General features: G+C 39.6%; 1 protein-coding gene across 1 annotated transcript; it reads right to left on the bottom strand.

The window, feature by feature from the left end:
- Positions 1 to 2,004: 2,004 nt before the first annotated feature.
- Positions 2,005 to 5,019, bottom strand: LOC136718980 (lysozyme C-like). The gene is made up of 4 exons (XM_066696790.1): positions 4,814 to 5,019; positions 4,030 to 4,281; positions 3,299 to 3,368; positions 2,005 to 2,573 (listed from the first exon to the last, which is right to left on the bottom strand). The coding sequence occupies exons 1-4, from the start codon at positions 4,974 to 4,976 to the stop codon at positions 2,495 to 2,497; spliced, it is 564 nt and encodes a 187-aa protein (XP_066552887.1). The 5' UTR covers positions 4,977 to 5,019; the 3' UTR covers positions 2,005 to 2,494.
- Between the last annotated feature and the right edge of the window lie 10,064 nt (positions 5,020 to 15,083).

The raw sequence follows: 15,083 nt of genomic DNA, 5'->3' as shown, positions 1-15,083 counted from the left end.
TTGGGTCAGAGCATCTCCAAAACTGCAGCTCTTGTGGGGTGTTCCCGGTCTGCAGTGGTCAGTACCTATCAAAAGTGGTCCAAGGAAGGAAAAGCGGTGAACCGGCGACAGGGTCATGGGCGGCCAAGTCTTATTGATGCACGTGGGGAGCGAAGACTTGCCTGTGTGGTCCCATCCAATAGATGAGTTACTGTAGCTCAATATGCTGATAAAGTTAATGCTGGTTCTGATAGAAAGGTGTCAGAACTTGTGGCGTATGGGGCTGTGTAGCCGCAGACCAGTCAGGGTGCCCATGCTGACCCCTGTCCACTGCCGAAAGCACCTACAATGGGCACCTGAGCATCAGAACTGGACCACGGAGCAATGGAAGAAGGTGGCCTGGTCTGATGAATCACGAGTTCAAGGTTTTGACTTGGCCTACAAATTCCCCAGATCTCAATCCAACCGAGCATCTGTGGGATGTGCTGGACAAACATGTCCGTTCCATGGAGGCCCCACCTCGCAACTTACAGGACTTAAAGGATCTGCTGCTAACGTCTTGGTGCCAGATACCACAGCACACCTTCAGAGGTCTAGTGGACCTACATAATATTAGGCAGGTGGTCATAATGTTATGGCTGATCGGTGTATAATGAAAACATTATTTTGTATCCGCACTCTCACATATTAGGTATTTATAGCCCTGATGATAACACAGTAGTGTCGAAAGGTGTTGTTATGAAACTTTTGTAATACAAGAGTCCTTTTTCATTATATGTTTTTGCCTTATTTGGGCTAGCACCTCATGGGAGTGAAGACACTATGTGGATGGTTTTAAGTTATATTCAGATACAGGGATGTATCGAGCCGCTGCCCCTTTTCATTCCCCAGTTGTTTTTTCCAGTGCCCCCTTTGTCCTGATCACCCCTCCCCCGATCCACTCCGCGATCCGCAACTGGGAAGTTGTTCCGCACTTCGTCAGCACCCCCCCTGGACCAAAGTGCCCCTTCGTTTGTTTCAGCCACTGCCCCCCCAGCTGTTTGGGATATATGTATATGTGTGTGTGTGAACAGTGAGTTTGCTATGAAAACTATTTTTTTTAATATAAATCCCTCAATGTTACCCTTTGTTAATGCTGAATACACATGAAAGTAATATCCAGAGCCTAATAACATTTCTTTTTGTCAGAATTTTTCTTCAAGATAAAATTGAGGAACCGTAAAAATACCTTGATAATATATGGAAAATAAAATGTTGGATTAAAACATTAATCTCGTGTGCCCCCTTCATAAGGCTCACACACAAACACTTTCACTTTATTACTAAAATCACAATTTACTTTTACTTTTGGTACTTGAGTACTCTTAAAAGTAGCTACTTTTTTAAGTACTGTTTGAATGGGAGACTTTTTACCTTTACTCAAGTATTCCGAATACTTTTTACACCTCTGATAAATACACATTACTGCATTAGATATAGTGATATGAAATAAGAACTACAAAGGTACACCTTTAAAGAGCTTATGTCTGGTGTCATAACCACAAACACCTTACCTTTTGAAATATCTGCAATGGTATTTTTAAAGTAGCAAATAAGCATTAGTTATCTTGCCCAGTAAAACTCTTACTCATACAAGGTTTCTGAAATGGCCTATATAAGGAACATTTGTTATCCAAAGATTTTTGTCTTTCCCGTGGTAAAGATTTCCAGTAGAATTCAATTCAAGAGACTCAAGAGAATGAGGGTGAAGCAAATTACAATGCCAATTAGATAGAGCATTTGGAGAAAATGATTTTGCAGAGGATGCTTGGACATTCAATTCCTCACATTACAACATTCCCTGATATATATTTCAGAAAGTGAGGAGTAAATCCACACTTGATATTTTGTTTTGTTTTTTAAGTAATCTAAAAGGAGACACTGAGCTCATAAAAAGTACTATGAAATTGAAATCGTATATATCAAATTTATGCTGAGTAACAAAGGAATACAAGAACCTTTCTGAATCTGAAAAATATTTTAATTTGAATCTTTATGAAAAGATTAGAAAGATTAAAAGGTGTAATAGACAAAGCTTGCAAAGCGGTTTATAGAACCAGAACCAGGTATATTAAGATAATATCAGTAAACTAATACCAGCATCCTGGTTGTGTGTCATCATATATTCTCCTTCTTATTTTAATACTTATCTGCTATGTTCTTCGAGAAATAAATGTCACAAAACCCAATTTCTATGAGAATAGTAGCAGATAGTAGGAACATATCATTCAGTATCACTGTTTGGACATTTAAACTTCTCAAAACATATTAGAAAATAAGAATAAAAAACATTCCCCTTTTTTAAATTGGAGGCAAAATCACTTGTATCAGACACAAATGACAATCTGTGTGCAGCTGAGACATTTGTTAAGTATATAAGTTTTATTAGACATAGCTCTGCGGAAAAATAGTAAAGGTGAAAGTGGGACGAGGTGGTGTTTTGATCCCAGACTTTGTAGTCTGCTTGCCTGGGCCCTCAAAGCTGGCAATCAGACAGGTAGGAGGTCACGTTTGTTGAGGAGCACTTGAAGTCATAACGAAAGTCGTCATCACGTCTGAAAAATAAGTTTCACTTCTAAAAAGTCTTGATACATTTTACATAAATATCTGATCGATATTGGAATAGAGTGGACAATGCTTTTTAATTATGATATCTATACTATGTGACAACCATGTAAAGCTGTAGTTTTTGGAAGGCCACAGTCTAGCAGCTCTCTTAAAATCAGCAACAACTGAAAATCTGACATAAGATGTTGAGCTGATCCAATTTAATTAAATTCATTGATTTAAGTCACTTCAAACTGCTGTGGAATGACCACTGTGGGTCTCCAGGGCCAGGATTGTAAACCTGTTAAGTAGCCGAACAACTAAGTGGTGTCCTTAAGATAACCAGAACACTAACTTTAGCAAACACCAAAATTAGAAGCCATGACCAATACACAATATGATACATTTTAGTGGAAACACAATTCTAATCCTAATGGAAACTGAATTTCCTGGGAAACCTGACTCTGACTCAATTAACTTGAATGCCAGTGTAAAGCATAGTTCAAAGCTCAGTGTTAGTTTAAAACTTAAATAACACCTATAAGACATATAGAAGACAATGATAAGTTATTTTTTCCATTTCAAACATGTATGTACAAATGTATCAGGAATATGTTTAACTGATTTCAGATTAAGTCACTTGATGGTTTTGATGTGAAGCTACTCCTGGAGAAGTATATAAGTTTGCCTTCAGCTTTACGCTATATTGTATTGGGACAGTCAGAATACTCACCTCACGGCTTTTAACTTAAGAACAGTCTTGACACAGGCAATGTCATCACTGATGTCATCATCAGTCAATTCTTATTGGGGGAAAAAAACAAAATTAGGCATCTTTCTGTGTTAATTTGAGTTTAGACAAAGGTTTTTATCAATAACTACTTCAACCTGTACAGAGTCGCAGTGAGTTGCAGCCTAATCCCGCAGACATAGGATACCAGTTAATTGCAGGACAGCACACACATAAAACTACAGGTAAATTTAGAGTAGCCAATCAACCTACACAGCATGTATTTGGGATGTGGGAGGATACTGGAGCACCCAAAGAAAACCATGCAGATACGGGGAGAACCTGCAAACTCTGCACAGGCAGACACCCAACTTCTGTGAGGCAACCATGGTAGCTACTGTCTCACCATGCTGCCCCAAAGCATTCGTTCGGTATTTAAAGAGCACTAAATTATTAAAGAAAAAGATAAAAAAAAACTTATATTTTGGTGTTCTTGGTTAAAATTGGAACAGTATTTCAAGGGATGCAGAAAACTGCATAGTGAAATGGAAAAGCAAAGAAACACAGATACACCACTTTGCCCACAGTGCACTGCTTCAAAGACAGATCGACCAAATGGTGACAAACTACTATTGCCAAATCTCATAAGTCCTTTTTTTACTTGATTTCAGTGTGAATGGATGTGGTATTTTGTAAGCGACAGAGTGAACAAGAAGTGGCTGCCTGGTACTTACTGCTGCAGTTCAGTTGACACCAGTTTTTCCCATCCTGGCAGACAAACTTGCTTGGGAGCTGGAAGAGGCCCAGTAGGGTGCTCTCAGAGCAACCCCTCTCTTCTGAGGAGGAGCTGCTGTCGTCAGAGAAAACTTTGGATCTGGGGAGCCTGGGTTTCTTAGTGGGAGGAGGAGGAGGAGGAGGAGGAGTGCACTTCACAGGGGTGACAGCACTGCTGTTCATGCCAGTCGAGCCCTCAATGTGGCAAATCACTGTGGAGAAAATGAGGGAGTGAAAAGGGTGTTGAATTACGTCTTTGGGATGAATTCTTATGACCTGTTTCTGCGAAAACCTACAGAGCATGTAATGGGTACAATTAAGTCCAATATCTCTGCCACCCCTGAGAGAAAAGCCAGGAAAAAACCCAGGGGGCTCAAACTCCTGGTTCCTGCAGGGGCACAATATCTTCTGGATTTTGTTCACACACAGTTCTCAGCTATGTAATTGTTCTGATCACATGATTATTCCAAATTCATGAAACACTCCAATTACCAAAATGTTCAGTACTGAATCTTGAATTGACAGTATATAAACTAATAAAATAAAATAAATATACAGCCTCAGAATAACTTTATTCCATATGGAATAAAAACATGAAACACCTCAGCCTCCTAGCAATGGAGTTTGACTCCCCTGCTTTAGCTCATTATTATAATTTTTACCCAATGTTTAGCTAACACAAATTAAAAATGTAACAAGTACTGAAATTAATATTTTTTATAAAAACAAGTGGAACACACTGACCTTTTGAAATTAATTCCTCAGGGTTGGTGTTATTTAAGTCCCTCGCTATAGGCAGCAGGATGGAGGCCAGCTCACACTTCTCAAACACCTTGGCCTCGGGGGTGTATGGTGCCATGGTCAGCAGCACCAGCAGGGCTGAAGCGATCACTGGAAGGCTGTTCATGGTTGATTCTTGATCTGCCCTTCACAATGAGTCTCGAGACACCACACAACCTCTTAATATAGCGTAGCGCTGTCCTGTGTCACCTGGCCCATCCCCTGTCATTCCATGGAGTAATTCTAGCAGTGAAGACACTTGCAGGGGGGTGGATTATGGAATTATAATATTTTCTATTATGTTTTTCTCACTCTACAAGACTGCGCTAATAAACATCAATCATCCATGTGAGGGCTTGCATCTTGAGCAACAATAGACATGACAGCAGTGTTTGCTGATATATAATCTGCTATACATTCCACAAAAGACATCACCTTTTGAAATATTTACAGGGCAGGAACTAAACTATTTCACAAGGTTAATGTGCATTTGTGACCACAGACAACTACAGACAACATAAGACTGATAACAAAGATAACAGGTTGTTTGAAAGGATCACAAGAGTGTCACTTACAGATTCATGAAAGAAATGTCAAGCGCATTATATTTGGCTATTGAATTTTAACATTGTTAACCTGGTTGTCTTTCATGTATTGACAAAGTTGTTTGAAAACGTATCCATATACAGAAAGACTTCTTCCAGCATTCACAGAATTGGTAACTGACACATTTCTTAGCCTTTGCTGTTATTATTAGTGAATATATTGTCTCTGAATACATCGTTCATAAACAAAAAGGTAGCTAGCATTTTAATATAGCTAATAAAACTGTAAATCCCATCAATTTTTATATCAAATAAATGTCAATCCCGTTTAATGTCATATCAATTTAGAAATGTTTAAGCTGTATGTTAATTTGTACTTTATCTTTCTTCACACTCTACACTTCTTCAGTATAAAAGCTTGTTTTTGAAAGAGGTTAAACTTTGTGGCTACCCTGCGAAGGACACTATACAAATAAAAATGGATTGATTTAAATGATTTGTGAGGGAAGGATAATGATACGGTACTTTCTCAAAGTTATAGCAATGCAAAATGCATCACTTTTATGTTACATGCTGAAGGGTCAATATATATAACCACTGCTTTTCTTAACATATATAGCCTATTCATTGCTTTTATTCTGTGTGTCAGTTGAGTTCTATATACATGCAAGAAGCTCAGTGTTCTTGTGTTTATTGTTTTTTTAGAATTTGTAATTGACAAGTTTAACTGAAATCCTCCCAATTCAGAGGGAACAAAATCTTGAAACCAGGCACTGAGCAACTCCTACTTCCTAGGTTGACATAAGAGTTTCTAATAAAACAAGTTGAAGTTGACAAAAACTTGTATGATTGGTTGCCTTTTGCTTCTGTATTACTGCTTGTTTTAATAAAAAGGGAAATGACTGCCCTTTCCTTCTGTGATACACCCCTTCTGTTGTGTAATATAGCTGGTTGTAACCAGAAAATCAACATGCTTATAACATTTTGGAAACAAATATTAGACGGAAAATAGAGGAGCTTCTTAATGAAAGCCATATTCTTGGAGATAGTCAACATGGGTTCAGACGAGGTAGATCATGTCTTACTAATTAGAATTTTTTGAACATGCAACTGCAACTATAGATCATGTGAAAGCATATGATAAGATATACTTAGATTTTCAGAAAGCTTTTCATAAGGTTCCACACCAAAGACTGATCCTAAAATTGGAATCTTCAGGGTAATGTAAGTAGATGCCTTATTAACTGGTTGATGTAGGCTATATCTTAGTGCAATTTATTTGAACGGTACATAAATACCAGGGTAAACAGAATAATACAATTTGGATCATCGATAAATGCACTTAAAAACCCAAAGTTATTAAGGAGATAGGAATCAGCTAGAGGTGGTACACCAGGTGGTGCACAATAGTATGGAAAATATCTCCTTTTTCATTTCACTCTCACCAGCACTAAGATGATAGCAAAGCCACATCAATATCTTTCTTTTAATTTATATCAAAATAAAACAGGATTTAAAAAACAATGCACTTGTTCACATACATTGAATATCAGAGCAGTGATATTTCTTTGTTTACTGTTTTTGCTTTCTGTGAGAAAATGAAATTAAATGCATGGTTCCGAGTAAAACAATAAAGTGTTTCATGCAGCAATGAATGACAGCACAATTGAACAGTTTGAAATGTATTTCTCAATGCTTTAAATCTTCTTTTCTTTTCTTTAACTCAGTTCTAATTTCTCTGCAGACGATTTTCTTTCTATAAATGTATAATCTCACGCATCTTTGTACCATTCAACCCAATATGTTGTAAATCGCCCTGGATTAATTAAATAAATAAATAAATAAATAAATAATAATAATAATAATAATAATAATAATATCCTTTTCACAAATAGCACAGTATTTCACACTTCACAATATTTGTACACAAAGACACACATGAACATTTAACATCAAACATTCCCATCAGTCTCTGTTTTACTCACAGTCCAAAGATGAAAACGACAGCAACTGGGGTAGGCAAACGGATTTACTCTTCTGCGATTTTTCTTTTTGGATATCTGTTTTACTCTTACACTGGCGTGAATAGGCCCTGCTGCGTCACAAAATAAAAAATGTTTTTAGACGATTTTCTTTCTCTGATCAATCAACCTAAACATGGACAATCTGTTAGCTTTACCGTTCAATATTTAACTAAACTACAATTTGTACCTATACATTACGTATAAGTTTAACACAAATGGCTCAGAGCACACCAAACTCCATGTGCTCTCTCAGCGCCATACTTTCTTCTCTCTTTCTTACAGTGTTGCCAGGTCCTCTCCATTATTTCCCCCCAATCTGGTCGTAAAAATCCCCCAAATCACGTATTCCCCCCCAAAAAATTGAATGCTGGTAAAGTGAGGTTCTGGGGGGTGGGGGGTGTGTTGGTGAACAGAGGGGTGTGGGGGTTGTTGATGAAGGGGTGTTGGTGAAGTGAGGTCCCGGGGGGGAATCCTCTAAATTCCACCAAATTTACGACTGGGCTCTTAAAAATCCCCCATATTTTATGGGAAAATCCCCCGATCTGGCAACAGTGCTTTCTTACTACATGGTACACAATGCAATCCCAAAATTATCCCTGGGATAGTTAGCAAACTTGTCAAATTTGCAGATGACACTAAAATAGGTGGCTCAGCAGATAAAATCTCAGCAGCTCAGGTTATTCAAAGGGATAATATTCAGTTCTGGGCTGAAACCTGCCAGATGAAATTCAATGTGGATGGTATTAGTGCAAGGTATTACATGCAGGTAATAAAAATGTCCACTATAATTACACTATGGGAGGAAGTAAAGCATGAGAAAGACCTAGGAATACTGGAATACTGTGTACAGTTCTGGGCACCACACTTCAAGAAAGATATCGCTGCTCAGTTCAGAGGAGAGCAACAAACTTATTCCAGGATTGAAGGGAATGTCCTACTTGGAGAGGCTGGGGGAACTAAACCTGTTCCCTCTTTTACAGAGGAGACTACATGGAGACATGATTCAAGTCTTCAAAATCATGAAAGGCATCGACCACATCAAACCAGAGGAGCTTTTCCAGATCAGCAGGGACACACGGACCTGGGGACACAAATGGAAATTGGGCTTCAAGGCATTCAAGACAGAAAACAGGAAACACTTCTTCACACAGACAGTCATCACAATCTGAACAAACTAACAAGTGATGTAGTTGACGCTGCAAATTTGGGAACATTTAAAAATAGACTGTATAGTATCCCTGGATCATTTAGTTACTAATAGACACCAAACGAGCATGATGGGTTGAATGACCTCCTCTCATTTGTAAACTTTCTTATGTCCTTAAGTCTTGAATGTTTTTACTGGTACAACTACTTTTGATAAAAGATTATTTTTTAAAAGTAGTGTTGTATTAATTGCTTTTACCACGTAACTGTAGTTATCAAGATCTAAACACTTCTCCCAGAGGGTGTTGGGAATTACCTTTCCCTACAGAAACACTTGAAAATATTATTATTTTTTATTTCTTGACAGACACCCTTATCCATGGCAACTTACAACATCAGTACAATACAAAGTGCAAGAATACAGTTAAGTACAAGGCATCAAACATTACAAATTCAAATTTACATGAAACAAAACAATTCAAGATATAATACATTTTACAACTTCCAATTTATACAGTTATGTACAGTAAGTGAGGACATACATCCTGGAAAGTAAAGCTAAGTGCCGTCAAGATGTAAGGTCACAGTCAAGGGTTACGGGAAAGGGAGCAAGGAGGAAATCAATTAGTAACACAAGAAGCATGATAAAATGCTATGAAGTGCTAATTAAAAGGATTAAAAGGACTAATATTACAAGTACTGTCTGAAAAGATGTGTCTTAAGTAAGCGCTGGAAGAAGGTCTGCTGTTTTGACTTTGGTGGGAAGGTTGTTCCACCATTTAGGAACCAGGGATGAGAAGGAGCGGCTCTGGAGGAAGAGGAGTGGAGAGGTGGCAGAGTTAGTCTTCTGGCACTGGAAGACTGCAGTGGTCTGGAGGGGATGTATAGAGAGACGAGGGACTGAAGGTAGCTTGGTGCAGTGTGGTCAAGACAGCGGTAGGTGAGGGTCAACATCTTGAACTGAATGCGTGCCGGTATGGGGAACCAGTGGAGGGAGCGGAGCAGTGGAGTAGTGTGTGCGAATCGGGGCAGAGAGAATACCAAATGAGCCACAGAGTTCTGGTTAAGTTGAGTATGTCAGCACTGTGGAGTAGTAGTTTGGGCTCTGGACTCATAACTGGAAGGTTGTGGGTTCAAATCCCTGTTTGTACCCTTGAACAAGGTACTTCACTTAGATTGCTCCAAGGGGATGGACAGGATGGATTTGGTGTATGTTGCTCAGGAAGAATCTACAGGTGTGTGCCAGCTGGGTGTAGGAGAGTGCAGGATTGAGGGTGACTCCTAGATTTTTTGTGGAAGAAGAAGGAGAAAGTGTGGTGGATTCCAAGGGGATTGAGAAGGAGAGATCAGCAGATGGTGACAAAGAGTGGGGGAAATACAAGAGATCCGATTTGGAGATGTTGAGCTTGAGGTGGTGGATGTACACATTACTCTGGGCTTCACATTTGGTACAGTGGTCAAGGCTTTGTTGGAGCACTACAGGAAGGACAGGGATCTCAGGAAATGGCTCAAGTTTCCCCGGCAGGGGCCTTCTCCTTCAGCTCAACGGCCACAACAGCACCGTGTTCCTGGGTGTTCATTCTCACAGCCTCAGCCTAAACTGTGTGGTGACTTGTGCCACCACATGCAGGCAGGCCCAGATCTCCCCCACTAGATGCAGGCACACAGAAGGAAGGACGTGAAGCCCTCCATGAGGGCTTTTACTCAAAATACTTCCTGGTATGGTTTCCATCCCATCTTGGATTTGATGTGCCTGAATCTCCACCTGGTGGATGTTGAAGTTCAAGATGCTCACACACTGCTCCATCGTCCAGTCTGTTCAGAATGCATACTTTAACATTCCCATATGTCTTGATCAAAAGTGCATGGATGCCGTCCTGGCACCACTGAGGCTCCAGGGCAATAGGGACCTGAACTACTTAGACAGCTGACTGTTTTGTGCCCAGTCACACGAGCAAGCGGTGGTGCATACGATGTTGGACATTGTGCACCTCCAGGGGTGGACTTCAGAGTCAAAGAGAAGAGCCAGTTAGAGCTCAACAGTTGCAGTTTTTGAAATCACAACCAACCCCTCTCAGGATGGTTGGAGTGCAGTGTGGAATGGTGTGGGAGCTCAGGGGGTAGGGCTCAAGATGTTCAGATCTCTTCTAATGAATGTGTTTAAGCTATCCGCAATCTTCCTGTTTCAGTCTGTTATCAGGGGCAGGCATGTGCTCATTCAGACTGATAACATGTCGGTGGTGTCCTATGACAACCACCATGGGTTTCTGCACTCTGCAAAGTTGCATCAGTTGGTGTGAAAACTTTTGCTGTGGTGCCAATCACGGCTGGCCTCCTTTTCTCCTTCCACCTGCCTGGCCTGGAGAACTCAGCGGCAGACCTCCTCTCCAGTGGGGGTCCTCAAGTCCTTTGAATGGCACCTTCACCAGAAGGTGGTGGCTCAAAGTTGGGCTCAGTTTGGCAGAGCATGTGCAGAGCTCTTCACCTTGTGAGAGTCAATCACTGCCTCCTGTGGTTCTCACTCCACAAGCCCAATGGGCTTCTAGGGGTGGCTCACCCGTGGCCATATATGCCTTTCCACCAGTTCTGCTTCACCTGGCCTTCTTGGAGGGAGTCTAGCTGTGGTACAGTACGGTTGGCATCCACACTCAAGGTCAATCTGGAAGTGATTTCTGAATTGACAGTGAGTAAGCTGTATTGCACTTGCTGGCCTCTCAGCTTTTGTTAGGGGTGTGATGTCTTCGCCTCCGTGTGTCATACACCACTGTTGTGGTGCCTTGATGTTCTACTGTTCCACTTTCAAAAGGCCCCTTCAGTGGATTTTAAGAACATAAGAAAGTTTAAAAATGAGAGGAGGCCATTCAACCCTTCGTGCTTGTTTGGTGTCCATTAATAACTAAGTGATCCAAGGATCACGTCCGGTCTATTTTTGAATGTTCCCAAATTGTTGGCTTCAACCAAATGACTGGGAAGTTTGCTCCAGATTGTGATGACTCCCTGCGTGAAGAAGTGTCTCCTGTTTTCTGTCTTGAATGCTTTTAAACCCAGTTTCCATTTATGTCCCCGGGTGCATGTGTCCATGCAGATCTGGAAAAGCTCTTTTGGTTTGATGTGGTCAGTGCCTTTCATGATTTTGAAGACTTGACTCAAGTGCCCATGTAGTCTCCTCTGTTCCAGGGTGAAAAGGTTCAGATTCTCAGTCTCTCTAAGTATGACATTCCCTTCCAACCTGGAAGGTTTCTTAAGTTTCTGTCTTTGAAGATGTTTTTTATACTGGCCATTGCTTCATACACAGGGTTGGGAGGGTTACTTTTAAAAAGTATTCCGTTACAGAATACTGATTACCTTGTTTTGAAAATAATCTGTAACCTAATCCAATACATTACTCCAAGTCAGTAACGTAATCAGAATACTTCGATTACTATTTTTTCCCCTTTATTAAAAAAACCCAAAAGCAGCTGAATTCAAGAATGAAACAAAATGTACTACACATCCTAACATGGATGACGTATTAAAGTTGTTTATTTTTATCCACAGTACAAAAAATTAAAATAGAAATTACGATGTGCATGTTTAATTTTCTTGCATATTGTACTTTGCATTTTGTAGTGTATGCATTTTTAAACAAGTGAAACTGCATTTTGATACCCTTTACATTTTTACAAACCAACATAAATCAGACATATCAATAATGCGTTAATTTCAGAGGTGTATGTCATTCACTGTCATTTTAATGCAGGCGTATGGTTGTTTTATGCTAATCAGTGATATGTGAAACGCACTTCTTGAAAACTTAAACAGGTATCTTCTCTAAATTGTAACTACGTTAAATGCTTACAAAGTCTACAGTTTATTTTGTTCTATCTGTGAAGATACACAGATCAAGCAACTTGCTATAACAAAGGGGACTTAAATGCATTGCATTTTTCTATCCATGAGAAACGCAGTCACAAGTTTTAAATCACCCGGCACCGAAAACACACATTGAAATCAATGCAATTAAAGTGGTATTTTTTAAGTATCAATGAACGTTATGCACCTTGTTTCTGCAATTAACACAGTATTGATGTCTTACCTTCTTTTAAGTGATATCTATCGGTTTGTAAAAGTTTAAAGGTTTGACATGTGAGGATCCCCTGAATGCACACTATGTTAAAGAGCACAGCACGGCACGGCACGGGCAAACATATTTATTATCATTTTTATTTAAATGCATATTTTCTACTGGCATGTCAAGTATAATTCTATTAAGGCTGCACACATTCATAAAATAAAATCTTACATCTGGAGGATTCTTTTTAGATTTGAAGTTGAGTCCTTTAGAGCAAACCGTATTGTCCCATGGTGGACACATTTTGCACTTTGTTCCATTTTATTTGAAAGTGAGCAATTGCCTGTACTTAAACAAGTTAAATCCCTGATAACACACAATGTTGCCACAATGTTGTAGAAACATAATTTATGTTGGCACAGTTTTGTAGAACTGTGTGTTACTTCCATTCTGCTGCCTGTTTTACAATGGCGCCGAATCAGCTGCTCTTTGGCTAGAGACATGTAAATCAAAACAATGGTGCAAAAATACTACATGTGGGTCCCTTCAGATTCGTGCAATTTCCTTACACTTGTACACTTTCATGTAAATGATCTAGAAGTAATCAGTAATCTCTTACTCTTTTTCTTGTATCCAGCACCTGGTAATCAGAATACTCATCTGACCGGAGTAACTGTAACTGCAATACAAGTATCAAAATTCTGTAATCTGATTACATAATGCCGCTACTTGTATTCCGTTACTCCCCAACCCTGTTCATACATGTGGGTGGGGGAGTTGCATGTGCTAGGAAGACATTTACTCCCTCAATAGATAGGTAAACAAGGAACACTCAGGGCCCAATTTAATTATACCAAAGTAGTTTATTCAAATAAAATGAACCCCGCTTCACTTCCTAAAGGTTTGTCACTATCCCATGTCAACAGCCTGGTAGAGTTGGCTTTTCATTTTTTTTCAAATGACGGGTATTAACTTGACCTGGCCTGCCAAGAAATAAATAATGACTATAATACTAATAACATCAGATGGCTTCACAGTTTATACCCAAGGACAGGCAGTGAGGAACTTTGTTTGAGTGATCATATCATTTTTGTGTACTTTGTTGTTGTGTTTGAATTATATCTATAATAAATGAGAAACAAACATGACACATTACATTGTGTGTATATATCAAAATTCAGGGTGTGAAGATCTGTAAATGGTTGATTGCTCAAAACTTTGGGTTTCACATACACTACAAGTAAAAAGTTTTAAAACACCCCCATTTTTCCAGTTTTTATTGAAATGTAAGCAGTTCAAGTCCAGTGAATAACCTAAAATGGTTCAAAGGTAAGCAGTAAACTGTCAGAGGTTAAAAAAAACATGAACATGTTTATAAGCTGGTTCTGTTTGGATAAAAAGTTAAATTTAAAAATTAAAAATTAAAAAACAGAAAAACATAATAATAATCCTACTCCAGTACAATGCAAAACACAAACTCAAAAATAGCCACAAGAAGCCACTGATTTGACCTTTAACAAGAACATTTAAATTATTTAAATTAAGCATACAAGGAAATGGGACAGCACTTCCAAAAGTTTTTTGACGAAACCTAACAGTGAAACCGAAAAAGAAATGCACAAATCACTGTCTACAAATCACAGCTTACCTATGTCAACCTATATCAGTCAGTTTCATATATCAGTTTCATAGGCAGTGAAGAAACCTCAGTACTTTCGCTTGCATGAAGAACTTTTAATTGTATTAGTGGCGAGACTAGTGCTCAGCTAACAATGGCCCTTAAACAATGGAAACCAAAGACACTGTATTTCAGACTTTTCTCGTCTTCAATCACTCACAACACATGCCCTTTACAAATACACAGATCAGCCATAACATTATGACCACCTGCCTAATATTGTGTAGGTCCCCCTTTTGCCGCCAAAACAGCCCTGACCCGTCGAGGCATGGACTCCACTAGACCTCTGAAGGAGTGCTGTGGTATCTAGCACCAAGATGTTAGCAGCAGATCCTTTAAGTCCTGTAAGTTGCGAGGTGGGGCCTCCATGGATTGGACTTGTTTGTCCAGCACATCCCACAGATGCTCAACTGGATTGAGATTGGATTGAAATTTGAGGCCAAGTCAAAACCTTGAACTCGTAATTCTTCAGACCAGGCCACCTTCTTCCATTGCTCCGTGGTCCAGTTCTGATCCTCAGGTGCCCATTGTAGGCGCTTTCGGCAGTGGACAGGGGTCAGCATGGGCACCCTGACTGGTCTGCGGCTACGTAGCCCCATACGCAACAAACTGCGATGCACTGTGTGTTCTGACACCTTTCTATCAGAACCAGCATTCACTTTTTCAGCAATTTGAGCTACAGTAACTTGTCTGTTGGTTCGGACCACATGGGCCAGCCTTTGCTCCAACGTGCATCAATGAACCTTGGCCGCCCATGACCCTGTCGCCGGTTCACCGCTTTTCCTTCCTT

This window comes from Amia ocellicauda, chromosome 23 (assembly GCF_036373705.1).
Source record: "Amia ocellicauda isolate fAmiCal2 chromosome 23, fAmiCal2.hap1, whole genome shotgun sequence".
Taxonomy (NCBI): Eukaryota; Metazoa; Chordata; class Actinopteri; order Amiiformes; family Amiidae; genus Amia; species Amia ocellicauda.
This window is presented reverse-complemented; position numbering and strand designations above follow the sequence as displayed.